The 25,212-nt window shown below is 41.5% G+C and overlaps 5 protein-coding genes across 9 annotated transcripts; all 5 read left to right on the forward strand.

Moving 5' to 3' along the window:
* Positions 1–149: 149 nt before the first annotated feature.
* On the forward strand, positions 150–2,505 carry LOC116201898 (NEP1-interacting protein 2-like). 2 transcript variants are annotated; one of them, XM_031533350.1, is made up of 6 exons: positions 150–285; positions 401–653; positions 1,020–1,198; positions 1,420–1,503; positions 1,599–1,766; positions 2,006–2,505. In XM_031533350.1, the coding sequence occupies exons 2-6, from the start codon at positions 500–502 to the stop codon at positions 2,126–2,128; spliced, it is 708 nt and encodes a 235-aa protein (XP_031389210.1). In that variant the 5' UTR covers positions 150–285; positions 401–499; the 3' UTR covers positions 2,129–2,505. The 2 variants fall into 2 exon arrangements, with proteins under 2 accessions (XP_031389210.1, XP_031389211.1); XM_031533351.1 differs by having other exon boundaries at positions 155–281.
* A 1,772-nt stretch (positions 2,506–4,277) lies between these two features.
* Positions 4,278–7,570, forward strand: LOC116200764 (aspartyl protease family protein 1). 2 transcript variants are annotated; one of them, XM_031531656.1, is made up of 10 exons: positions 4,279–4,706; positions 4,954–5,089; positions 5,280–5,515; positions 5,799–6,023; positions 6,139–6,274; positions 6,383–6,456; positions 6,541–6,640; positions 6,730–6,787; positions 6,959–7,030; positions 7,126–7,570. In XM_031531656.1, exons 1-10 carry the CDS (start codon positions 4,396–4,398, stop codon positions 7,386–7,388), a joined length of 1,611 nt encoding a protein of 536 aa, XP_031387516.1. In that variant the 5' UTR covers positions 4,279–4,395; the 3' UTR covers positions 7,389–7,570. The 2 variants fall into 2 exon arrangements, with proteins under 2 accessions (XP_031387515.1, XP_031387516.1); XM_031531655.1 differs by having other exon boundaries at positions 4,278–4,706; positions 6,139–6,456.
* A 497-nt stretch (positions 7,571–8,067) lies between these two features.
* LOC116200765 (translation initiation factor IF-2) lies at positions 8,068–10,908 on the forward strand. Its single transcript, XM_031531657.1, has 4 exons — positions 8,068–9,194; positions 9,298–9,447; positions 9,886–10,071; positions 10,367–10,908. The coding sequence occupies exons 1-4, from the start codon at positions 8,160–8,162 to the stop codon at positions 10,445–10,447; spliced, it is 1,452 nt and encodes a 483-aa protein (XP_031387517.1). The 5' UTR covers positions 8,068–8,159; the 3' UTR covers positions 10,448–10,908.
* Positions 10,909–11,598: 690 nt separating this feature from the next.
* LOC116200766 lies at positions 11,599–13,621 on the forward strand. Its single transcript, XM_031531659.1, has 2 exons — positions 11,599–11,875; positions 13,118–13,621. The coding sequence occupies exons 1-2, from the start codon at positions 11,675–11,677 to the stop codon at positions 13,346–13,348; spliced, it is 432 nt and encodes a 143-aa protein (XP_031387519.1). The 5' UTR covers positions 11,599–11,674; the 3' UTR covers positions 13,349–13,621.
* Positions 13,622–13,789: 168 nt separating this feature from the next.
* On the forward strand, positions 13,790–23,198 carry LOC116200763 (peroxisome biogenesis protein 1). 3 transcript variants are annotated; one of them, XM_031531654.1, is made up of 18 exons: positions 13,794–13,903; positions 14,018–14,309; positions 14,790–14,954; positions 15,200–15,299; positions 15,786–16,274; positions 16,681–17,424; positions 18,117–18,208; positions 18,678–18,751; positions 18,848–19,070; positions 19,255–19,348; positions 19,454–19,608; positions 19,859–20,089; positions 20,204–20,404; positions 21,150–21,275; positions 21,353–21,414; positions 22,015–22,132; positions 22,262–22,546; positions 22,971–23,009. In XM_031531654.1, the coding sequence occupies exons 2-18, from the start codon at positions 14,106–14,108 to the stop codon at positions 23,007–23,009; spliced, it is 3,402 nt and encodes a 1,133-aa protein (XP_031387514.1). In that variant the 5' UTR covers positions 13,794–13,903; positions 14,018–14,105. The 3 variants fall into 3 exon arrangements, 2 of the variants coding, with proteins under 2 accessions (XP_031387514.1, XP_031387513.1); XM_031531653.1 differs by having other exon boundaries at positions 13,797–13,903; positions 14,781–14,954; positions 22,971–23,198; XR_004155733.1 differs by lacking the exon at positions 22,971–23,009 and having other exon boundaries at positions 13,790–13,903; positions 14,781–14,954; positions 20,292–20,404; positions 22,262–22,440.
* Positions 23,199–25,212: the final 2,014 nt, after the last annotated feature.

The raw sequence follows: 25,212 nt of genomic DNA on the forward strand, positions 1-25,212 counted from the left end.
TGATGGGTGGTGGAAAACATCGGCTGGGGGATCAATTCTATGGACAGATTACATACAATCTGTCCTTTATCGTGCTCTTGACAATGAAAGCCAAGAAAATTTCGTACAATTGATAAGCCGAAATTAATTTAATTTAATTAAATAATTAATTAATTTGTCTTCTTGATCCTCCAACACCCACAGACAGACATGTCACAGGAAAGGCGAAAACCAAGAGCACGCATTCGAAGGAAAACAAGGATTGTTGTACCTTCAAAGAAAAACAATGGCTTTAAATGCGAGTAGGTTGATCATCGATCCTCTCCGCCTCGCTCTCTCTCTCTCTCTCTCTCTCTCTCTCCCTCCATGTTCATCTTCTCTTAGGCGCTAAGCTTACATAAATCTTATATAATCTTGAAAGGAACGATCTTTAACAACCCGGAGGACCACTTGGGGACCGAGGAAGACAGCCCATTTTGATAGAATCATCTAATTCGTTACGGACTCCAAGGTGGGGTTGATGGAAGTCTATGAGAACCCAGCTCGATTCAGCTTGCCCGTGACATTTGTGGTGGGGAATTTGGTCGACAGGGTCAAGGAAATGTGCAGTGCCGCGGTGTCTGTGGTTATTGGGAACATCTTCTCTGCGATCCTCACCTTCTTTTTTGCCCTGGGTATTCCCTTCTGTTCACCCCCCATTTTCCTTGCCGGGTCAAATGCTTGTCTTGTTATTGATCCCTGTTCTTCTTTACTTCTGTTCAAGATTGGTCCCTGCTGCAATATTCTTGTTTGACGGTTACTGGGCATTGAGATTCACGTGAATGATGATGATGTTTCCTGCTGTTTGCACATTGGGGAAAAGACAGAAGGATTGAATTGGTGGGTTTTGTCTGATGTTAGCTCAGGGAACTATTCTGGTAGATAGAAAGTTGAGTGCTTTATCCTGGAGATTGTATGCGGCTGGAAGTGTGATCGGTTCCCTGTGGTTCCTGTGGATTTGTGATGCGAAAGATTTGAGACATTGTTCTGTTTCCTTGCAGTTGGAACGTTATTAGGAGCTATGACGGGGGCCTTAATCGGGCAGGAGACGGAGAGTGGATTTATTCGAGGGGCTGCTGTGGGTGCCATTTCTGGAGCTGTTTTCTCGATTGAGGTCTTCGAATATTCTCTTCTCCTCTGGCAATCGGATGAATCAGGAATTCGGTGTCTTCTGTATTTGGTGAGTATCTCAGTCATTTAGCTAGATTTGTTGTAGGTACTGATGTGGAAGACTCGATGTTAAGACACTCATGTGTGGGATAGATGTGTAGTGTCATTCATATTTTAGTTATCGGAAAGCAGAACAAAATACCTGCGCTTTTGAGTCCTCCAAGAGATGACTTAACCTGTTATTTTGCTTTGTTTTTTGGTTTTTAAATTTTATATTTCCTGAAAATGCAGATCGATGTCATAGCAAGCCTTTTAAGTGGGAGGCTGGTTCGTGAGCGAATTGGTCCTGCTATGCTAAGTGCAGTGCAGAGTCAGGTAACCTTCGAAACTGGACATTTGTAAGTTTAAGAACAGCCAAAAGAAAACAAAGAGAACAGAACTGAAATAACTGTCTTTATGTAATCAATCAGATGAGTGCTGTTGAGCCACGGTTCGAGGATTTCCAGAACATCTTTGATACAGGTGGTGCCAAAGGGTTGCCTGGAAATCTGCTTGATAAGATACCTAAGGTTACAATCACCAACAGTAACAATGTTGATGCTTCGGGGGAGAAAGTATCTTGTTCGGTGTGCCTTCAGGTAGGCGTTTAGCATCCGTTTTGCTATGGAGAATCCTTTCCCAGTTTTTATTTCATCTGCTGCAGATATGTTTGAAATGCTTTTCCTTTCTGGCTTCTTGGATACAGCAGACACAAAAAATTGGGAAAGTTTCTAGGTTGTACTTGGCCTTGAATTCTTGGTTATTTTCCACCTTAAATCTTACTGGATGCGTTATAATCTATTGGAAATTCACCAAACTTGAAATATTTGCGTTTCAGGACTTTCAGCTCGGGGAGACAGCTCGAAGCTTGCCCCAGTGCCATCACCTGTTCCACATACCTTGCATTGATAAGTGGCTACTTCGGCATGGTTCTTGCCCATTATGCAGAAGGGACCTGTGACTGCGACCGTTTTTGTAAATCACCTGACAGAATTAATTTCATGTCACTTCTGGTACGAAGGGATGGAAACAGAATGGAACGGAATTCGCAGCACAAATTGGTTGTATTTTGTATTGTTCCTTCCGTCCAGTTTCGAGTCTTTTGCACCAAAGGTGGAGTATACTGATGGTTTTCCACTCACTTATATAGCAATATTAATAGCTTTCCCACTAGGCTCTTTAATGTACATGGCTTAAAACTTATAAGCTCATACTGTTGCTGCTGTGGGTTACTGTGCTGATAACTGAGATCGACAGTCGGATGTACAAAATTTTGGTCCGTTATGGCTTTTTGCTTGTTTCTCTTTATATGCCGAGTTCTGTTTTATATTTACCGTATCAGAATGTTAAAACACGATCTTCTTGAGTTGTTATAGTTATCGGAATCAGCTGCATAGTTCACGGCTGCTGCTCGTGGTGCAGTTGATAATGTGTAATCAATCGGATTCGGTTTGTTGCCTTGTTTGTTTTGGTGGTGAGCTTGATCTATTGCTGGAGGGAATAGAACTGAAGATGTTTATTTAGATAAGATTCCTCCCATCTATTTGGCCATGAATGCCAATTTAATGGCTTTTACAGAGTTAACTTCTGTAAGGTTTGGACACGACAGAACAATGGTGGTAGCCCCGAGGACCAAATATTTGGTGGTGGCCACTTTTGTAAGGTTGATACAGTGACTTGATTGTGTAATATCAAATCAGTATGTCTGAAAGTGAATTTCTTGGGTCATGAATTCTCATTTATAAACATTTTAATTGATTGACCCTTCCAATATTTTTTCGAAGAAGGAGCTGAGAATTATTCGAAGAAGGAACTGAGAATTAACCCCCCACCAAACCCCTGGACTTCCTAACCACCAGCATTGTTTCTTTCCCTCAAAAAATATGTCCTCCTGCTCCAATAATTTTACTCAATGGCTCCTCTTCTTGCATGGTTCAGTACATTGATGCTGCCGGTTCGTCTCGTTAATTGAACTCGACTTTGTCAGTAGATGCACCTTGTGGACCTTGTGAGGTCAAGCTGCCCATTCGTCGATGAGGGCCATGGTTGGTTCAGTAGTGTCCAGCAAGACCTCAAAAAATGCGCAATTGAGGCCAGATCTGTCCGGCAGTAAGCCTCCTAGTGGCTTAGACCCAACATGGCGAGATTTCGTTATGACTAGTTTGTTGGTGGGTCTCTGGGGACCTCTTGGATGAGAATGCGGCGTATGATTTTTATGATAAAGATAGATATCTTAACTTGTTTTAAAAATTTCAAAATTACAAGGAGCCGTTCAAGATACTCAAATCAATGACATAAAACCTGAATTTGGGATTATGCTTCCATGGTCATTCATCCAAACTGGTCCTCCAAGCTTGAATGACTCTTTGTTTTGCCCTTCGAACCGTCAAATTCCTGAGGGAGTTCATATGAGTTGTCACTTTTTCTATTGCTGTCAAAAATTTGATTCTGATTCTTATAAATTTATGATTTTTTTATTATTTATTTTTTGTGGCGAATCTTCTTGCTATAGAACTTAAATTTGATAGGCGCATATAAAAATGCGAGTTTATCTAGTACATAGTAGAAACTTGAATCTGCTAATAAAGAGTAAGCTAATATATTGTTATTTTTAATCCAATTTATGACAAATTAATTAATTTTTACAATTCACTAAGAACTATGGCTCATGCAATTTAGGAAGATTTCACTTTTCTATGCAAATTTGACATTTCGAAATTATATCGAGACAATGTTTAGTTTGCTTTGTAGGATATTTATAAGAATATTTGAATCCTCAGTTAAACTTAAAATAAGGTCTTTTTTTTCTTTATAGTTAAAATAACGTTATTATTAATAAAATATGTATAAATATTTTCAAACACTATATTTTATATTTTATTAAAACTTACGATTCTACGTGTCGATTTTATGTTTCATTTTTATGGACCCTGCGCCAATTCTAACTAGAAATTCGATTTTGACAGCCCGTCCATCTGGTCTTCACTCTACAGTGTACCCTGTACGAGTCTACAGGGACTAAACTGAATACCAAACTTTATACAAGGACTAAATGGCAAATAGATTACCGACCAAAGTCCCGCCTTTTCAAACGCATTTCAACTGCCCGGAGGGCAAAGCAAACGGCGGTGGAGCCCACTCCTCCTCCCCAATCATTCACTCCCCGAAGCAAGAACTCACCAAACCCTCTCAAGATCTCAGATTTCCGCCACCCCAACGACCGCTACAATGCGGCCTCCCTTCTTCACGGCCGCCGCCGCCGTTCTGGTCGTCCTGAGCCTCTTGGGCTGGGGTTTGGGGGGCTGCCGTGGCCGCATCTTCAGCTTCGAGATGCACCACCGCTTCTCCGACCCAGTCAGGCGGTGGTCCCAGTCAGCTGGGAAGCTGTCTCCAGCTTGGCCCGAGAAGGGGAGCTACGAGTACTACGCGGAGCTCGCCCGCCGTGACCGGGCATTTCGTGGCCGTGGGCTGGCGGAGATCGACTCGCCGCTCGCATTCTCTGACGGCAACTCGACAATTAAGATGAACTCCCTCGGATTGTACGGTCATTTTCAATAAGCATTGCCACCGTTTTCTTTTCTTGCCGTTTTTGGGACCTTTGATCGATTGATTGATCAATTAAGATAGGTTTCTTCCCTAATGGGGTTTATGTTCTTCTAATAACATGGCTGCTATTTGTCGGGAGTAGCATGTTATGTTGCTTAATTGAAGTGCCAGTTTGTGATTATTGTCTTCCTCGGCGCCTAATTATTGTTCGTTCCGGTTTCCTCTGGGGACTCTGTGCAGTCTACATTACACCACGGTGCAACTGGGGACGCCGGGAACGAAGTTCTTGGTGGCACTTGACACTGGGAGTGATCTCTTCTGGGTCCCCTGCGATTGCAGCAGATGCGCTCCTACTGAAACCTCGACTTCTGCTTTTGTAATGTTCTTTATATCATTTTAATTCTGTTATCTGCCATCTAACTTTGCTTTGAACTTTAAACTGGAAAATGACGATAGAGCTAGTTTCACTTGAAGCTTTCAGTTCGGGAAATTATAATGTAACTCGTACAAGGATTATGCTTGTGTTTAAACATTACGATAAACTTCTCCAATTATTGTTTGTGCAGGATTTTGTGCTTAGCACGTACAAGCCGGAAGGATCGTCCACGAGCAAAAGAGTCACTTGTAGCAGCAGTCTGTGCTTACACCGTGATAAGTGCCTTGGAACATCAAGCAGTTGCCCCTACACAGTCTCATATGTATCGGCCGAAACCTCGACATCTGGGGTTCTAGTGGAAGACGTCCTTCATTTGACAACAGAGGGCAGTCATCGGGAATCTGTCGAAGCATACATAATGTTTGGGTGAGTTGAGTCCATCTAAAAGTTGTAGCTTTGATAAATGAAGAAAAAGGCGCAGTTTGTACCCGTTCTGAGCAAAGAGCTTGTTCAATGCTTCATCTGCTTATCGAGTTTAACATGAAATGGGTCGGCCAAGGGTCTCGGTCCAATCAAATTTGTAAAACTATAGTTTATTGTCCGATAAAAACAACCAGTCATCATTTAACATCCTTCATTTTGCACTACCTCTTTAACTGCACTACATTTTGTCATATAATTTGAGATGAAAATGATACGATATGTGCAGTTGTGGACAGGTGCAGACTGGTTCATTCCTAGATGTTGCAGCCCCCAATGGTTTATTTGGCCTTGGGATGGAGCAGATATCAGTTCCCAGCATTCTGTCCCGGGAAGGTTTCATGGCTGATTCTTTCTCAATGTGCTTCGGGCGTGATGGAGTTGGGAGGATTAACTTTGGGGACAAGGGCAGCATTGACCAGGATGAGACCCCCTTTAATTTTAATCCGTTGCAGTAAGTGCTTAATTTGAATTCCCATGACCATACTTTCTTACAAATTTGTTAATCCAATGGAAGATCTTTTTTGGTTACTGCTGCAGCTTATCTAATTAAAGTTAATGTCTTGCAGTCCAACATATAACATAAGCGTGACGCAAATTCGTGTGGGCATGACAATGATTGATGTTAATATCAGTGCTCTGTTTGATTCTGGAACCTCTTTTACGTACATGGTAGATCCTCTCTATTCAAGACTCGTGAAAGGCGTAAGCACTTGCCTTGATGAACCCTGCAGTTACTCTACTCGTTTATGCAATGCAAAAACTAATGCCACGTTCAGTATAAGGGATAATGAAGTATTTCATTCGTTGCAGTTCCACTCCCAAGTCCAAGATAGGCAGCGCCCGCCTGATTCGAGGATTCCTTTCGAGTATTGCTATGATATGAGGTGATGATATGCAATGTTTCCACATTCCTCTGATGTCACCTGCTCTGAATCTGAAAGTCTTCTTTCTTTTGCTTCAATGAGCAGTCCTGATGCAAATTCCAGTTTGATTCCAAGCTTGAGTTTGACAATGAAAGGTGGAAGCCTGTTTGAAGTACATGATCCGCTGATAGTCATCTCAACTCAGGTTTGTTTTGATTATCGCTTTTTGTGCTTTCCTTTGTGATGTGTAAATGACCTTATTGCTTATTCTCATGCATGGCTGCGTATTTTCAGACTGAGCTGGTATATTGCCTGGCTGTTGTCAAGAATGCAGAAATGAACATAATTGGACGTAAGCATTTCACATTGGAACCCGTCCTCCGCTTTAAGTGATTTATTCACCACATCTCGATCTGCTTGGCAAGGGGGAAAAGAAGGAAAAAAATAAAAAAAGATCTTTCATGAGATTTTCTGAAACCTGAATCTCGTCTCCTAAAGCAGCTGCCTTTCTTTCCATGTGCAGAGAACTTCATGACGGGTTACCGCGTAGTATTCGACCGAGAAAAGCTTGTTCTTGGATGGAAGAACTTTGACTGTAAGTATATTGTTCTTCCCTTGCTTCGGAAACTTATAGCATCTCCTAATTTCAGAAGAAAAGTTAGAAGTCTTCACTCTTTTTCTCTTTTGCAGGTTATGACATGGAGGATCTCCATAATTCTTTATCCATTGGACCACACAACACTACCGTTCCTCCTGCCATTGCAGCTGGGCTCGATGAGAGCAGTAGCCATAAGTCGGCAGGACGTGAGATTGCAAACGGTTCTCAAAGTTCGTCTTCTGCAAAAAGGATGACCGCTCGTGAGAGCTTTATTAGATACTTCCCGATTGTATTGCTTACTATATGGCAGACAATTTTATCCATTGGTTTATCGATTAGCAGTGATACCTCTTGATCTTTGGTAGGACTTCTCGTGTAGTGTGATAGATAGGCCGTCTTTGGCTACTCTCGATTATCGATCGAGCACTTATCGGAATTTAGCTTAAGCATTGTGTTTGTAAATTCTGTCCGTTTATGATCAACATCAATCTCCCTTGCCCATGGATATATGTGAAATGATCTCAAATTTCATGGCAATTCTTTATCACTTCGTTTGGAATCCTCTCTTATGTCAAAATTCAATCCATTTAAAAAGAACTCGAATGAATTTTATTGTTTGGATAATAAAAAATACAACAATTAGATCAAGAAATACAAGATTATAGTTGGATTTGAAATCGGGCCAAAATCAATATGATTTGACCAGAATTCGATGCAATTGGTTTTTACCAGTTGATTTTGGATCTCAAATTTCTTTGTAAATAGATTATCCCATTCGAAAATGAATTTCGAGCAATATTATTCTATTCACTTCAATTAAATATATGAACATTCCAAACAACATAATTCATTTACAATTGAATTGAACGGAAATGGAGAATTGATTCCAAATGGGGAGTAAGTTTGTCGCAATAAAAAAGATTTATGACATTTTTTGGGTAGTTGGGCCTACTTAAGCTAACGAGGCCAAGGTCGTTCTAAGCCCAACAAGAGGCCCAAGCCCAACAACTGCTTCCTTCTTCCAGAGACAGTTCAGAAACCCTAATCCCCATTTCCACCGCCATCTCCGTCCGGCTTCCAGGACGGTATGTTCTTACAGTTGCAGGCGAGTTGATCTGCTCAGCCAATGAGGGGAACCATTGGAAGAAGACTTCCTTATTGCAGCTCCAGCTTCACCAGTAATGCCTCCGCCAGACAAACCTTAGTTCTCTTCTCGACTTCTTCCTCCGGCGGCGGCGGCGGAAGAGGCCGTGGCCGAGGCGGGCCCGCTCGGTTCGAATTCACGGTCCCTGACGATGAGTCAAGCTCTACTGGCTTCGACTTGGGTGCGCCTGCTCCGGGCAAACCTTTCCCCGAGGACGATGCGGCGCCTCCTGGGCTGGGCCACGGCCGCGGCAGGCCTGCACCCGCCTCTCCAACCCTGCCGTCGTTCTCCTCCTTCGTTGCCACTGTTGGAAGAGGACGCGGCCGAGCCCAGCAGCCCCCTGCGGACTCGGATTTCAAGAAGCCCATCTTCTTCAAAAAGGAGGAGGGGCCTCCCAAGTGGGCGGCGCCCCCCTCTGATGCTGGGATTTCGGAACCGCCAGCAGAGGCTAAGGAAGAGGGTCTGAATCGCAAGATCTCTGCTGGCATAATATCAGCTCTCTCCGGAGCTGGCCGGGGTAAAACTGTCCAGCAGCCCGGCCCTGAACATCCGGTAGAAGAGAACCGCCACCTTGGGCCAAGGCCGCCAGGTGCCCATTCCGGAGTTATCCATAGAAATTCAGCTAAGAGGACTGTGGGGATTCTTTCCGGTGATGGACCAGAAGGCAGCACGGTCAGTGGACGAGGCGGTGGCGGGAGAGGAAGATGGACAGGGTTCCAGGGAGGGAGAGGGTTCCGGGGACGTGGCCAAGGGAGAGGTGCATTTGGGCGGGGAGGCCGCGGAGGAGCCTCCAGAGAAAGGTGGGAGAGAGATGCTGTCAATGAGGACTCCAAGGAGGGATCAGAGGATGAGGACGGGCTTTATCTCGGGAACAAAGCAGATGGGGAGGAGTTTGCTAATCGGATGGGGGTTGAGAGAATGAACATGCTTACCGAAGCATTCGAGGAGATAGGCGACCGGGTCCTGCCTTCTCCCGCCATTGAGCAGCACTTGGATGCATTCCATACTAACTGTCTGGTAAATTGTTTCTAATTCTGCTTTCAGAATTTGACTTTCTGCAAAATGAGGATTCGTGCTTATGGATAAATAATCATTCGTTGTATCCGATCCCTGGCTGCAGATAGAGTTCGAGCCTGAGTACTTGATGGAAGAGTTTGGTACCAATCCCGACATAGATGAAAAACCGCCTATTCCTCTTAGAGAAGCGCTTGAGAAGATGAAGCCATTCTTGATGAAATATGAGGGAATTGAAAGTCAAGAAGAATGGGAGGTAAGGTCCCTTGCCGTCATGCCATATTTTCGGTAATCTTTCTTTTTGGCATTCAAATTTTTAATAGCTGGAAGGTTTTTGCATTGTTGCATTTGTTTTCGAAAGAGCTGAAGATCTTGGTAGAACCCTTTTCTAAGATTCCGATTTGCCTTGGCTTTACCATGTTCCTGAAACCTTACTAAATCTCCTCCTGTGTACTTTGTCACTCGAGATGAACTTTTTATCACTGGTATTTTGGATGGAATTACATTGTGAAATGTTATGAGAATTGTCCTGGATGAGTGGTAGCCTGGTGCTAGTACTGCACTTACATGGGGAGTGTTAAATCAACCATTGTTGAAAGGGAAATACAACTGATTAGGAGCCTCTGATGGGAAATTGTGTCTGCATGGGGTCTTTCCTCGGTTATGATTCATTTCTGATTTCTTGTTCTTCCAGGAAGTTGTGAAGGCAACGATGGATCAAGTCCCATTGATGAAAGAGATCGTGGATTACTACAGTGGACCGGACAGGGTTACGGCCAAGCAACAACAGCAAGAATTGGAAAGAGTCGCAAAAACCATTCCCCAAAGTGCACCTGCTTCGGTTAAGCGATTTGCTGATCGGGCCGTCCTCACTCTCCAGGTGTGTAACCAAAAGGGCTGTAATCAGTTGTTAAGATGCATGTGAAACTTGTGCACTTTTTCCAGGGTCTTCTTAAAAACTAAAACGCTCAGAGGCAAATACTTGAGATAACGAAAGTTAGAAGTGAACCAGAATGGCGCACAAAAGTTAGTCGAGAATTAGTTATCAAGGCGAGGAAGCCAGAATGAGGGAGGAAGAGCGAAGATGGGTAGAATTACAGTAATAGTGACTGTATACTTGACATAATGATAATATAGATCTCCATACTACTTTCCTAACGAGCTCCAAAATACAGAGCAATCCTGGGTGGGGATTCGACAAGAAATGCCAATTCATGGACAAGGTCGTGTGGGAGGTTTCTCAGCAATACAAGTGACTTTGGAAGAGGCCGGTCCAGTGCTGGTTGCCCAAGAAGTTCGTTGCATCAGTAGGTAAATTATCTATACAGACCACATTGTTATATGTTCGGAGATTGAGGAGTTCGCGAGGTGGGGCACTGGTGAGCATCTTGTAACGGAATCCGATCACAGATGTAGTTTAACATTTCTATGGAGCTTCGGATACCTTTCGTAAGAGGCTTGTTCATCCTTGGGCCATTTCATTAGTTTGGATCTCGAGGCAGTTATAATAAGGGTCATGGCCAGTCAGGTCTTCTGTGTACATGATCTCTTTCAAAGTCCGGATATCTTTCGGTACTTATCTGTACTCTTATCCTCGCTGAGGCTGCTCATTTCGTAAGCTTCGGAGATTTTACCGAGTTGCCCAATTTTTTTGTATCTGCGGCTGCTTGCTATGTTCTCTACTTTTATGGTTAGTGTATTTTCGCTGTTCATTAGAGTCGAGATGCCTTGTTGGTTGATGCCGCAAAGGATTACTACACAGTTAAAATCACTTTGTGCTGCAAAGGATTACAGTTTATCAGCTATACTTTGTGGCATATTTTCCTTAACATCGTGCAGCTAATTCCTCGAATTAAACATCCGTGACCTCAATGAGAAGCCACAAAATTAGATCTTAACAGGGTAGGTGGAGGCCTTCCATAGCCCATGGTGTCCCGCAATCCAAAGAAGCGGTTGTTCTACATGATATCGGGATGGACAGGATAATTGCCTGCTCTTCAATTAGAGTTTCGTCGGGTCATCCTGCCTTTGACGGTAAGGAGTCGGCCTTCGACAGTGAGGAGTCGGGTCTTGGTTTCGAGTGAATTCTTCGGGCGGAAGCTGAAGTAAATTCAAGAAATTTACAAAAAATTGAGAAAGTGCATCAAATTCATACCCAAGTTGGGAGCGCAAATGGGTATTAGCCGGTCAAGAAAAACAACACAAATGACGAGTAAAGCGCTCTTGTTCGGTTGCCTCTTTTTTTTTGATTTTTTTTAAGATGAGGTTCTTGCTGGGCATGGATATCCTAAATGGACCGAACTTCACTAAGGTGGGCCCAGTTTAGTTATGGGGGCCCACAAGCCCATCTGAAGCCCAACCAATCGGGTCACATAGCTTGCAAGGAGAGAAGTAGAAAACTGAGTGGCCGCTTCTGTCGTCTGTCTGTCATCTGAGCGGCGGGAAGACGTAGAGGGAAGGAGGAGGACAGGGGAAGGGACGCGATGTCGGTACTGTGGGAGAAGAGCGAGACTTGGAGATGGATAGTCCGGAGGACGAGGGATTCGAAGCGGTTCTTCTTGGCCTTCGCCACCGTCTGCGGCGTCATCCCCGGAATCATCGGCTATGGGGTCATGCAGCTCACCAGCACCCGCACCGAGCAGCTCGAGGCCGAGCTCCGTAAGAAGGCTCGTCCCGAAACTATGGTTCGTTGCCCCTTTTCCTCCTCCTGATTGATCATTTGCCGTCATGTGGAATTGGATCATGTGATGTTGTTATTCATGTCGAAACGATTCAACACACCAGCTTTAGGTTCTCTGATACATGCTCTTCCCCTGTTTCAAGTGCTGCCAGGGTTCTACTCCGATTTGCAGGCGATTATAATCATCAGCTGATTTCAGGCTATAGAACGATCTATATTGCTTTGATTTGGTTGCGGTTGATGAATGTAACTATTTGTGCTCTATTGAAGCGTGATCAGGAAATTAGTTATGGCTCACTTGGTACAATGGAACGATGCCGAAACGGAATGAAATGATATACAGATCACGACACTTTCCGAAATAAAAACCTTTCCACTGCATTGTCGAAATGAGACATTAAGTGGGGACTCTCGAAAGTTCGTTGCTTTCAATTTGTTTTATTTTAAGCTGGGAATCTATGTGAAAGGAAGATTTATCGGCAAAAAGAAAACAACGAAAAACATTTGCAAGAAACCTAAGTTGTTTTAGGAATTCATACATCTTTGGATGCTTTGACAATTTTATGCTTATTTTTCCGGTTTTCCACTGGTTGAATCGTCATCAATGATGCATTTAGAAAGTTAAAGACACATAATCACTCTCTAGACTTAGCTTATGTTGTTGATGGATGTAAATAGATGACAGATAATGGTCAGAGCTACTTGCTGACTTATAAGAATCTACGGGATTGCCGTAGTTATTAGGCTTTTTTTATGGAAACTTGCTCTATGGATGTAGAAGTCTCTTTTAACATCAGTTCATGGTGAGATTGATTCATGTTAGGAATTACCTATACGACTCATCCTCCTTTCTATATCATTTTTCGGTCATTCTCCTGAAGCATCTTCTATTATGTGAACTGATGATGTGTAATGTGATCTGGTTTGTGTAGAGGTTCTGGACTTTAGGAAGTGAGTGTGTTAGCGCCTACTTGTCGTTATTGTCCTGCCAAGTATATCTTGGAAGGGTCCTCACATATGGTGCCCTGAGGACCTTATTCCCTGTACAATCCGGCTGTGTTCTTCCCATCCTTTGTGGCTCAGCTCTTGGTAGTTTCATTAGGTGCTATTTGGCGTGCGATAGTGCTCCTTTAATTCACTGGGCAATAGTTCCCTTCTTCAATATATATATATATATATATATATATATATATTATAGAATTAAGATTTTCTCGATTGAGTCCAAGCTGATGAATTTGTGAACCAGATGATGGGCCAAGTGAACCGAGAGAGGCTAGCAGAATACCTTGGGGAGCTCCAACGCAAGGAAGACACTAACGACCGATATGTGGCTGCCCTGAGGGGTGAGACATTGACTCGGAACCCTTACCAAAGAATTCAGCCGGTTCCACAGCAGAACGCCACGTCTGAAGAAGCGAAAGTCCCGCAGCAGAACGCCAAATCTGAAGAAGCGAAAGCCAGCAAGGAACAGAAATAGATTCATAAGTCTGTTCAGAGGAGGATCTTTGCATATTGAGGATGCTTACTGCTCGGGTTTCTCGACTTTGTTTGTTTATTGTTCTTGTAATGGTTGATTGTGTCCATTCCCGTTTTCAGCAACTGATCAGGATTTGCTGGTCTCGTATTAATTTTGATGTGTAGTACGCACTCGTGACCGTTTGGTCCGGAAGGCCAGAGGATCCTCTTAGCACTGTTCGATCGGGTAAACGTCAAATGGGACGAGGGCTATTTGTGCGTGCTGTGTGAACAATCGAAAGCGAGAATTATCATAGGAATATTTCAACACCATTATGATATACATGAAAAAAAAAAACCGAATCAACATTATCTATCTAATTATTTCCTAACAATATGGATGCAGTTTTTTTTTTCCAAATGTTAAGTAGGAGCTCCTTTTGTTTTTGTTTCTGTTTATATAAATATGTATATTTCGATTTATTTTTCATCGTATAGTATACATTTGACACTGATTGGAAGAACCGTACCCAGCTGAACCATAAACCGGTGGCCGGCCTCCGGGAACCGGCGGCAGGTGAAGTCATCCTCTTTCCTTCCCGCTGCTGCTCCTTCCTCGGGAAAAGGAATACCTTCTGACTCCAGTTTCGCTATCTTCTTCTTTTTCTTCTTCATCATCATCAACGTTCAGTCCTCTTCTCTTCTAGCTCACGAAAGCGCCATAGTTGATGAATTACTGCTCCGTCGATCGACCGGACCGTTCAGCAGACTAGGGGGAGATGGAGTTCGAGGTGAGAGCAGTGGGTGGGATAGAGGACTGTTTCGTCTCCCTGCCCCTGACGCTTATTCAGACACTGCAGCAGTCGACTCCCTCTGGTATCCTCCCCCACCTCCTGACCCTTGAGCTCCGGTCACTGAGCTCCAATGGGGACTCTTGGTTCGTTGCTTGGTCCGGCGCCACTTCTTCTTCTCCCGCTATTGAGGTCGCTCCCTTCGATTCCATTTATTTTTTAATACGCTTTTGCTTTGCAAAGTCTGTACTTTTCCGATCAATTTTATTGAAACTCTCGGTTTTTGGGGGCAAAGATTGGGCAAAATTGGGAAACAGATACGGAACAAGAACCTCGAGGAAGTAAAACGGCAGCTTGCGAGGAAATAGGTAAAGCGTAATTGATAAAATTGAACTGAAGCGCTCATAGAGATTGCACGGTTAGCTTCTCATGTAGCCTGGTCCATCTTTGTAACCGAATGCTGTTTCAGTAAATGGATACGCCTTGTTCGAGTTATCCCCTGTAAAAGTAAACAAAATCCTTTAGGGAGGCATATCTTGCTATCTATATCAGTGTAGGGATTATTCATGAATTAATGTCAAGGAACAGGTGCTGGCGTCATGTTAAGTTGCTTCATTTTGGTGTAATCTGGTAGTCGGAGATTCAGAAGAAACTTTTCTGTAGGTTTCCCAGCAATTTGCAGAATGCATTTCGTTGCCTAGTCGTACAAGAGTTCAAGTACGTGTCATCTCCAACATGCCAAAAGCCACGCTTGTCACGATAGAGCCCTTTAGTGAGGACGATTGGGAAGTTTTGGAGCTTAACGCAGAGCATGCTGAGGACGCTATACTGAAGCAGGTGAGGATTTCATAAGTTCTATGCTTGTGTATTCATGTGGTTCGTAGTGATTGTCCCTTCTTGTTGCACATGTTTCAGCATGGGATTATAGTTATCCATGTTATATGTTAACTATCTGCTTTCTGCAAGTTTATTTAGCGTGTAGATGTAGTGTTCATTTACCCTTAAAACATATGCATCTTTTCTTTAGTATCTCGGATTATAATTCCTTTGCAATAAACAACGCTTCTTTTTACAACTGACAGGTCAGAGTTGTTCATAAAGGAATGAGATTCCCTCTTTGGTTGCATGGTCGCACCATCGTTACATTCTGTGTGGTTTCTACAATTCCAGCTAGAGCTGTAGGTAAGATGATTTGCGTAAGTTTGCATCTTCTTTAGCCGTTTATCTCTGCAGTGGTAAAACTTCCTTTCCTTTGTTTTTTTTTTTATAATCAGTGGTAGAACTTCATGTTAATGTTTATTGTGAAAGCTTTCCAATTCATCTTGTCTTTTCTTTCTGCTGTTCAATTAAGCATTACTTGAGGTTACTATAGTATTCTAATTCTATGCTTCATATACATCGGCTATGTCCTGGGATATTAGATGACGAACATTCCCTTTTATTTTGTTATTCTCCATAGTTATAATGATTTAATGGCATGGTAACAGTTAACTGTAATCATAATAGTAATAGCCATATCAAGCTAATATTTTGTACTTGTATTATTGCAAAGATATTACTGGTTTGTCACATAAACCTGACCAAGTTTAATAGTTTTTAAAAGTTCAATGTCGATATTTCCTGGCAGTAGGTTAGCTAATGAGATGACTAATAAGATATATGTTTCAGTTCAACTAATGCCCGGAGCTGAAGTAGCAGTTGCTCCAAAGAGGCGTGCTAAAAAGGTGCATAAGGAAGAAGATTCCTCCATGATATCTTCTCAGAAATATTCCCATTCTCACCAGGCATTGCTTCGCATTCAAGAACCAGACAAGAGACTCATTCATAAAAGTGAGGTCGATGGTATTGAGTTAGGGATAGTCCTTACATCTCTAGCCTTTGTTCATCCTGACACTGTTGAAAGATTTTCTTTGGACACTCCCGGTTTTGTTTTTGTTGAGCCTTCTACCGCAAAAGAAAGCAACAAGCATCCTGAAAACAGTACAATGGAGAAAAAGAGCAATTCTAATGGGGAGGGAGTGAACAATGGTATTTTGACTGACAAGAAGGAAGTTCGTGGTGCTTTAGTCTGCCTCTTGACATCAGACTCAGTTGCTAAGGGGCACCTGATGATTTCTCAATCTCTTCGCATATATTTGAGGGCAGGACTTCACTCCTGTACGTATAAGTATTTTGAGGTTTTACCTATCGTTATCAGTCTGTTTATGTTTATTCATCTGCACCAAGCATATCCAGAAGTATTCTTGGCTGCACTGATTTATTGTTGGTCTTTTGAGGATGATTTCCAACATTTAGCCTTATGTTCTCTTTAATTTAATGTGTGGTAAAATGTTAAAAATTGAATAACTAATCGGAGCACAGTTGCTCTATTTGGTTTCTTTGAATTATGCGAGTTTTGTCGCATGGTAGAAGTTTCATCATACAAATTTATCTTGATCAATCAATTATTCAGAAAAATGCTCTTGATAAGAGGACAGCTAATTGTTTTCTAATTCCTTGACTTGCAATATAATCTTTAAAAACCCCTGGAGCAGGGTCTGAAATGACAATTTGGTGACTGCAGGGGTTAATGTCAGGAGATTCAACAATTTGTTGAACAAGAATATTCCTTCAGGATCAATTTGCCCGGCTAGTTTTAGGATTGTGGGGAAGAACGAGAAGAAAGGCCGGGGAGTGCTTCATAAGCAGAACCGGAGCAAGAAAAACACAAAATCCATGCATCATTCAGCCCTTTTCATGGATGTGGAAGATTGGTCCACTCATGAGGAAGTTATTAATGTACTTTCTCACGAGCCTAATGTTAGAGAAGTCAGTGAGACTGCTGATCGATCAAGTATTAAGAAGGGTTTGCAGAGTCTTCTCAAAGCATGGTTCACAGCTCACCTAGATGCAATTGCTTCTAACTGTCAGGGAAAGATTGATTCTTTTCTTTTGGGTAACATAAGCTTACTTCACTTTGAAGTGAAAAGTTGCGACTTGAATTTCCCACCAAAGGCTTACTTTATATCAAATGCTTCATTGAGAAATAGAACTAAAGCACCAAGTCAGCCTGTTGAACTCTTATATTTGCTGTCTTTGTCGGATGGACCAATATTGAGTCGAAGAGTCAGTGCATACCAAATAGCAGTTGATGCAACCAAAGAGAAGCCTCACGATCTTGGAGGCTTGGATATATTGGCTGAAAAAGTCGACTGGAGCGAACCAGTATCCCTTCATTCCTCCAAAGAGAGAGTCTCAAACAATGAGATTACTGTGGATTTCTCTTCTTTGAGCTGGATGCAGACATCTACTTCGGATGTTGTTAATAGTAGGTATTTTTCTTTTTGAAAATTTTGCAACCTTTTGAACTTACCATTTATTTCATCCAGTAGTTAAGCAGTGTTTTTATATACACATCTGCAACTTTCCTATTGTAAGGTTTACTTTTTTGTTGAAGGTGCAGTGAAAAAGCTGTTCCTTCCCATCCTTTGTTGCTTCCAAAATCCCCATACCAGTTAAAATTTACTGAAATGGCAGTTCTTTATTGAGAGATAGGAAAGGATCACAAAAAGGATGATATATCTCAGCTGTAAAACCTGCACTCTCTGGGAAAGAAAATAAAGCCTAGACAGAGGAAGAGTTGAAATGCTGTGCTTCCACATGGAAAATGCGGATAATTTCATTTCAGAGTACATGTTTAATGCAATATTACTTGAATGCTTGAATTGGTTCGTTCTGGCTTCTTTTTGCATGATGTGTAAAGAAATGGACATGTAGCTGGAAGCTTGCATAAATTGGTAATATTTATTCTCCAGTCATGAGAGAGGAGCTCTCTCGTGGTTCCTGATGACTGCTCTAATACAACTTGTGTAAAATTCTGGAAGTTTTAAATTTGATAATTGGTGCTAAGCTTGTGCATAGTGGTTCCTTGTCTGCTTCTAAATCTTTGCAAGTTTGTTTGAAATAAGGTTCTTGAGAAGACAGTTGGTAGTCCATCTCAAAGTATGTTGCTCAATGCAGGGATGATGGTTCTACTATCTCCAGCTTCAGGGAAGTGGTTCAGTATGTATGACCTTCCTCTGCCTGGACATATCATAATACATGGACCGCCAGTGAGTTCGTTTAACTTAATCTCTGATTCCTCTAATAGTTTCCTTGTTCGACAGTTACTCAATTTTATTTTATTTTGGATTAGTTACTCAAACGCAATTAGCATTCTTTTTATTGGTATTGAGAGGAGAATTCAATTGGCTAACTTCATAATTGTTTTCTCCTATGAGAAACATTCAATGCTATGTATCTTCAATGCAACTTTTCCAAAAGCTTGAGAAGTTGAGCCAAATGTTTGCTTAATAAAACAGGTGAAACTTTGTTCTGTCCCTCTTTTCCTGTCTTATGACAAATTCTAGTGAAATCCACACTTCAGTTCAAGATATATATATATATATATATATATATTGTGAAGATCCTCGTCTAATTTCTGTGGTTTTGTTTGTCAATCATGGAACTATATTAACGTGTTGATAACTCTCCATACCTGCTTACCAGTATCTTTTGCATTTATCTCATGATTTTTTTCAGGGATCTGGAAAGACATTGTTAGCTGGAGCTGTTGCAAGGACACTAGAAAACAATCCAGAGATCTTAGCCCACACGTACCAACTTTTACATGATTTTGCTCGATTGAGATGCTAAACTGAATTAGTCCTCAAGGAACTTGATGTTGCTTTTCTCGTAACTATTTCATGCAGGGTCTTTGTACGTTGCCCTCTGTTTGCCCAAGACAAGGCCTCTGTCATTCGTCACAAACTTTCAAGCTTCCTAACTGAAGCTCTTAATCATGCGCCTTCAGTAGTTGTGTTTGATGATCTGGATGACATCGTTCAATCTTCATTTGAGTCAGAAGGCTCACAATTGTCTTCCTCAACTGTTGAGCTAACAGAATTTCTATCAGGCATTCTAGACGAATATGGGGTACTACTTTCTCAGTCTTCCATATATCTTAACAATGTGTCCCTTGAGAAACTTCTTTCCATAGTCTATGTCGTCAATGTTAAGTGGAGTTGCCATCCAGTTTTACTTGCAAGCTTATCTTTTAACACTTATTCTGCTATATGTTCCTTGTCTATTGTAACTGTAAAAAGACTGAGCGTTGCAGGAGAAAAGGAAGCTCACATGTGGAATTGGGCCACTTGCATTTGTGGCGACAGTGCAATCTCTGGACAAAATACCCCAGTCCTTGATTTCCTCTGGTTGGTCCCCCCTCTCTCTCCACATATATATAAATGCACATTACAAATGCATCTCAAATTTTTTAACCTAGAAAAGCTAAATGATGAGTTGATTTTCATATTCAGGTAGGTTTGACTTTCACGTTCAACTTCCTGCTCCTGCTGCCTCAGAACGCGAAGCGATGTTGAGGCATGAGATCCAGAGACGTTCCTTACAATGTCCTCTAGAAATCTTGCAGGATGTAGCATCAAAATGTGATGGATATGATGCCTATGATCTAGTGAGTTTGCAGACTCTGTAAATACATTCACTTTTCATTGTTCCTGTCTCTATGTCATTTATATCTGTATTTCTTTATATGTACTAGGCGTGCCAAGGATTATATATGAATACGGGGTTATATGCGGTTTTTCTACCATTAAGTTCCATTAAACTATTTTAATACATCACTATCTTCAATCTGTCATGGGATTTGGAAGTGTATGATGTTAGTAGTGTCAATTATCTTCTGAGCTAAAACTATTATTCAGGAAATATTGGTCGATAGGGCCATTCATTCTGCTATTGCTCGATTGGAGCCATCCCAGTCATCTTCTCAGCAGCCCGAGAAGTTCAGTTTAGAGAAAGACGATTTTTCGCGAGCAATGCATGGCTTTCTTCCAGTTGCTATGCGTGATATTACGAAGTCTACTCCAGAAGGTGGTCGTTCTGGATGGGATGACGTTGGGGGTCTTTCTGATATTCGGAATGTGATTGAAGAGGTAAACTGTTGGTGCTTTGTAGAGTCGATTCTGTTGCACCCCTCATAACTTTCGAAGGACATTGACACAGTTCTTAAATGTTATTTTCTGGCAACCACTTTTAAAACACATCAGATGATCGAGTTGCCTTCGAAGTTCCCAAATGTCTTTGCAAAATCTCCTTTAAGATTGCGGTCCAATGTACTTCTGTACGGTCCTCCAGGCTGTGGCAAGACACACATTGTTGGAGCTGCAGCCGCTGCTTGTTCTCTGCGATTTATATCTGTGAAGGGACCTGAGCTGTTGAATAAGTATATTGGTGCTTCCGAGCAAGCTGTAAGTGGCTAATTACTTTTACGTAAACCGTAAGTTCCCTATATTAAGTTCTGGTTCTTTTCGATGATGTGTTATCTACTGTTTATGATCACTTAAGCTAAAGTAGTTGAAGTAATAAGAAAGCCTCCTTGATTATCTTGCCAGTCTCCAGATGGTACTGACACAATGATACATTATTATGATGATAGAGATAAAATGAGGAGGTAGACTATTTCTTTGGTATGAGGTAAACAATAGGCAGTGTATATAGATAGTACTTTTGACTGAGTGGCTCAAATCCGGAATTGTTGAAAGGTGGTAACAGTAGAATTGAGGCTGGAGAGCAATCTTGAGTATATACAGAGGCAGAAATGTCATCTGGTATAGGGAGAGGGAAGGGTATATTCTATCATTGCTTAACAAATGAGGTAGAATTTTCTAGTGCGCAGAGGCAAAATGTTTAGAGAGAGTTTATATATATTGTTTTTCAAATAATAGGTTTTTTTTTTATTAGAAAGGGGAGATAAGTTTGATCTCTACAATAATATAGAGAAGTTGGAATGAAAGATTATATGGGAAGAGAAATGAAAATTGATCTTCTTGCTATGATCAAGATTGAAATCAATAATCCAGATCAATAATACAGGTCTTCTTTCCTCTATTGGACCTTTTCTTGAAATAAAAAGGCTGCAAAAATGGTATTCTGAGTTTCCTTGAGTAAGTTATTTGATGATCCAACTTCTAACAATGCAAATCATGCCATCAGGTTCGCGATATATTCGCAAAAGCAACATCTGCAGCCCCATGTCTTCTCTTTTTCGATGAGTTTGATTCAATTGCCCCAAAGAGGGGGCATGATAACACTGGAGTGACCGATCGCGTTGTTAATCAAGTAAGTTTATTCACATCAAAATGCTTTTGAAGATTAGTTGCTGGATTTTTACATCAGTCTATTTCCTCTTGATGTAGTTTTTGACCGAATTAGATGGTGTTGAAGTTCTGACTGGCGTATTTGTCTTTGCGGCCACAAGGTGCGAACCCTTGCCTAAATGATCATGGCATCTGTTGGGCTTGTTAAGACTCCTTATTTTATAGGGGTGCAGGGATAACTTTTTCAATGTTGTTACTCATTGTGATCAGTTGGGATGTACAATTTCCCGTACTCAGTATAGTTTTCCACCAATCTAGCAGAACATAAAATCAACATAGCTTTCGTTTTCAACAAGGCAATGGGTATAAATGCTGCAACATAGCACATCCTAGTGCGTAATATGTGTGCAACCATCAACATGCCTAAGTGAAACCGAACTTGTTTGCTTCTTAAAAAAAATGCCATTAATATCCTCTGATTCCATTTACTCTCCTCCCTTTCCCTCCATTTCCCTTCAATCCAAACAAAGCCTTGAGGACAAGGGTAAGAGATGCATTGTTTGAAAAAACCACGCATGGAAGCTAATCTGTTGAGCATAGGCAATCCGCTAATAAATACATCCATAACCTTTTTTTGGTTTTTTTTTTTTGCTGAATAAATACATCCATAACCTATTTTTGAAGTTGAGCGGGTGTTGAGATTCATTAAGTGTTGAAAGTCCGTTCTAATACTAATTGATTCATGTATTTTGACCAAGCAGTAGACCGGATTTACTTGATGCTGCGCTTCTGAGGCCTGGTAGGTTGGACCGCCTTCTGTTTTGTGATTTCCCATCAAAGCAGGAGAGGTTGGATATTCTTCGAGTTCTTTCTAGGAAGGTATGCATGTAGACTGCAAAAACTTTGCCAAACTTTATGTTAGCTCATAATCATCAACCTTACTATTGTCAAAGACCCAATTCCTTGAATTTTGCAATTTGACGCAAAATATATAAATGATTCCTGCAGCTTCCTTTGGCCGAAGATGTGGATTTAGATGCTATAGCGCGTATGACCGAAGGGTTCAGTGGAGCAGACCTCCAAGCTCTACTCTCGGATACTCAGCTTGCGGCTGTCCACGATCTCCTAGACAGTGAAGATGGCAGTAATTCTGGGAAAATGCCAATTATCATCGATGCCCTTCTGAAGTCCGTGGCTGCCAAGGCAAGACCGTCTGTCTCAGATACAGAGAAGGATAGATTGTACAGCATCTACAGGCAGTTCTTGGATGCAAAGAAATCCACAGCTGCTCAGGTCTCTCTCTCTCTCTCTTTTCATATCCACAGCTGTCACAATTCAGCGCTTCTTCAGTTTGTGCAAAAACAATCAAGCATGGCATTCCCTTCTCAATGAATTGTGTCAAATGGGCAGCTTGAGAGTGTAGTCCATTGAACGCCCAGATCCCACATGAAACCTCAGATTTTGGCTTGTAGATCCCCTGCCCTGCACTATCCATCCTAAAAACCGGACTAGATACCATACATAGAAACTCCAGCCCAACACCTAAAGTAGGTCGAAAATCCTCTTGTGCCTTTCATCAGATCTGACAATATACTGAAGCAGTCAAAGCTTTTGTTGGGATTCCACCATTAGAAGATATTTTACCATGATTTCTCTTGGCTTATATTTATCCGTCACTTCTTCAATACAACTTACGGATGTTGTTGCTTGTCTGCAGTCAAGGGATGCAAAAGGCAAAAGGGCAACTCTTGCTTAACAACTACACAATGCGACCCCTTCATTCACTGTCGAGTATTTCTCCTTTCCTATTTCCTCCTCCTCTCTGAGAAATTTATGTTACTACTGTGAAAGACACAGCAATATTGAACGAAAATGAGTGGAAAAAAAAAACTGTATCGCATTTTTTGGCCTTTAATCACTCTTCCGCTCTAGCCTATTATTGTTATCGAGGACTTGCATTGATGGACTTTCGTTAACGGGTTTGGTAAGAAGGTGCTCATGGCTGCCGTCTGTCCCTTACCTCGATCAGACATTATTGAAGTGTCTTTGGTTATGGGACGAGTAAACTGGCAATTTCGTCCTTGATTTACGCAAATTGTATTATCTGGGTCCCTAAAAAAAATGTTACATCGAATTCGTCCCCGATCACATTGAAGTCGTCTATAGTCACATCGAATTCGTCCCTGGTAACATCAAGTTCGTTTGGGTCACATCAAATTCGTTTTTGGCCACATCAAATTCGTCCCTGGACACATCTAATTCATTCCTGGTAACATCAAGTTCGTTCCTGGTAATGTCAAGTTCGTCTCTGGTCACATCAAATTTGTCCATGGTTACATCAATTTGGTTCTCGTTAACACTAGACGGAAAACATCGTATTCATCGATATCGTCCTTTTATGTAACTGTTCAATTTATTTCCTCTTTTTTTATCCCCTCTTTTATCACTCCCTCTCGTCTTTGGTTCATAATATAAGGATCTTTTTTATACATAAGGACCCTTTTGATACACATCAATCCAGGCCTCTCATGGAGTTATAATGGCAAAGGACCGTGTGATGGATTTGATGTTACCAAGGATCAAATTGATGTGACAGATGACCGAATTGATGTGACTAGGAACGAATTTGATGTGCCCAGGGACGAACTTGATGTTATCATGGACGAATTCGATATGACCAGGGACGACTTTGATCTGACCATGGACGAATTCGATGTAACATTTTTTTCAGGGACCCAGATGATGCAATTTGCGTAAGTTAGGGACAAAATTGCCAATTTAATCGTTATGGGACATGATATCCAATGAGACCAAATCTCGAAAGGTTAACGCGGGTTATTCGATGCGACTAGAGACGAATTCGATGTAACATTTTTTTCATGGATCCAGATGATGCAATTTGCGTAAGTCATGGACAAAATTGCCAGTTTACTCGTCATGAGACATGATATCCAATGAGACCAAATCTCGAAAGGTTAACGCGGGTTATTCGATGCGACTAGAGACGAATTCGATGTAACATTTTTTTCATGGATCCAGATGATGCAATTTGCGTAAGTCATGGACAAAATTGCCAGTTTACTCGTCATGAGACATGATATCCAATGAGACCAAATCTCGAAAGGTTAACGCGTGCCAACCCTTTTATTATCCTGTGATTGTAATTGGAACGCGTAATCTGTTCACATGCGATGCAATTTTCCATTCGTCATTATAGATCTGATTTGCTAGAAACTTGTGGTGGCAAATCAGAGCGGAAACTTCAACGCGAACTGAACAATTTGGATTTTGGACTTGAAAAGTAAACTGCCTAACCTGACCGGGATTTTGTGTGCGTTTATATGTATATAATCTCTCTGGAAAATAATTTTCCAAACAAAAAAAAAAAGTATCTATTTGAAAAAGCCTGCGAAGGATTTAGGCTTCAGCGATTAATTCTACTCGTCACACGAATAACCCGTAAGTTACAAGCACGTGAGTTTTTTTACATAAGCCGTACGTGTTACCGAACAGAGAATATTTCCCTATATGATATTGTACTTGCAAGTGTCAATAGAATGGAAAATTTGCTTCGAAAATAATATATGTTGAGAGCTGTCATTTTCTGACTGAAATGTTTTATGAAAGAGGCCATGGAAAATTGTCATGCAAATGTATCTCGAGAGAAAATCAGAACTGGCTTCTAGAATTTCTTTTTTTCTTGGATCGCATTCCTCAATCCAAGCCGAAAACAAAGGAGAGATTATTGACTAGAATGAAAATCGAATATTGTGTAGGCTCATTGTGATTGTCAAATGAGTTGATATATCAATAACACAGCTACCTAAATACGGATGATATGATTGTCCGATGTTTTTAAAGATCATGCCAGTCTCCACTCACTTCTCGTGCCAAGTGATCTTGATTATCGAACTCCGTATACCGTACTACTCTCCGTTTGCCGCAGATAAACGGTTAAT

The sequence above is a fragment of the Punica granatum genome, chromosome 3, assembly GCF_007655135.1.
Source record: "Punica granatum isolate Tunisia-2019 chromosome 3, ASM765513v2, whole genome shotgun sequence".
Classification (NCBI taxonomy): domain Eukaryota; kingdom Viridiplantae; phylum Streptophyta; class Magnoliopsida; order Myrtales; family Lythraceae; genus Punica; species Punica granatum.

Bases quoted from the DNA above. Each gene is read 5' to 3' on its own strand.
- LOC116201898 (XM_031533350.1), top strand. From the start codon at position 500: ATGGAAGTCTATGAGAACCCAGCTCGATTCAGCTTGCCCGTGACATTT. The intron at 1,199-1,419 runs GTGAGTATCTCA...CTGAAAATGCAG, and splicing joins TTCGGTGTCTTCTGTATTTG to ATCGATGTCATAGCAAGCCT. The intron at 1,504-1,598 runs GTAACCTTCGAA...GTAATCAATCAG, and splicing joins TAAGTGCAGTGCAGAGTCAG to ATGAGTGCTGTTGAGCCACG.
- LOC116200764 (XM_031531655.1), top strand. From the start codon at position 4,396: ATGCGGCCTCCCTTCTTCACGGCCGCCGCCGCCGTTCTGGTCGTCCTG. The intron at 4,707-4,953 runs GTACGGTCATTT...GACTCTGTGCAG, and splicing joins AAGATGAACTCCCTCGGATT to TCTACATTACACCACGGTGC. The intron at 5,516-5,798 runs GTGAGTTGAGTC...CGATATGTGCAG, and splicing joins GAAGCATACATAATGTTTGG to TTGTGGACAGGTGCAGACTG.
- LOC116200765 (XM_031531657.1), top strand. From the start codon at position 8,160: ATGAGGGGAACCATTGGAAGAAGACTTCCTTATTGCAGCTCCAGCTTC. The intron at 9,195-9,297 runs GTAAATTGTTTC...CCCTGGCTGCAG, and splicing joins CATTCCATACTAACTGTCTG to ATAGAGTTCGAGCCTGAGTA. The intron at 10,072-10,366 runs GTGTGTAACCAA...TCCAAAATACAG, and splicing joins GGGCCGTCCTCACTCTCCAG to AGCAATCCTGGGTGGGGATT.
- LOC116200766 (XM_031531659.1), top strand. From the start codon at position 11,675: ATGTCGGTACTGTGGGAGAAGAGCGAGACTTGGAGATGGATAGTCCGG. The intron at 11,876-13,117 runs GTTCGTTGCCCC...TTTGTGAACCAG, and splicing joins AGGCTCGTCCCGAAACTATG to ATGATGGGCCAAGTGAACCG.
- LOC116200763 (XM_031531653.1), top strand. From the start codon at position 14,106: ATGGAGTTCGAGGTGAGAGCAGTGGGTGGGATAGAGGACTGTTTCGTC. The intron at 20,090-20,203 runs GTAAACTGTTGG...AAAACACATCAG, and splicing joins TTCGGAATGTGATTGAAGAG to ATGATCGAGTTGCCTTCGAA. The intron at 21,276-21,352 runs GTAAGTTTATTC...CTCTTGATGTAG, and splicing joins CCGATCGCGTTGTTAATCAA to TTTTTGACCGAATTAGATGG.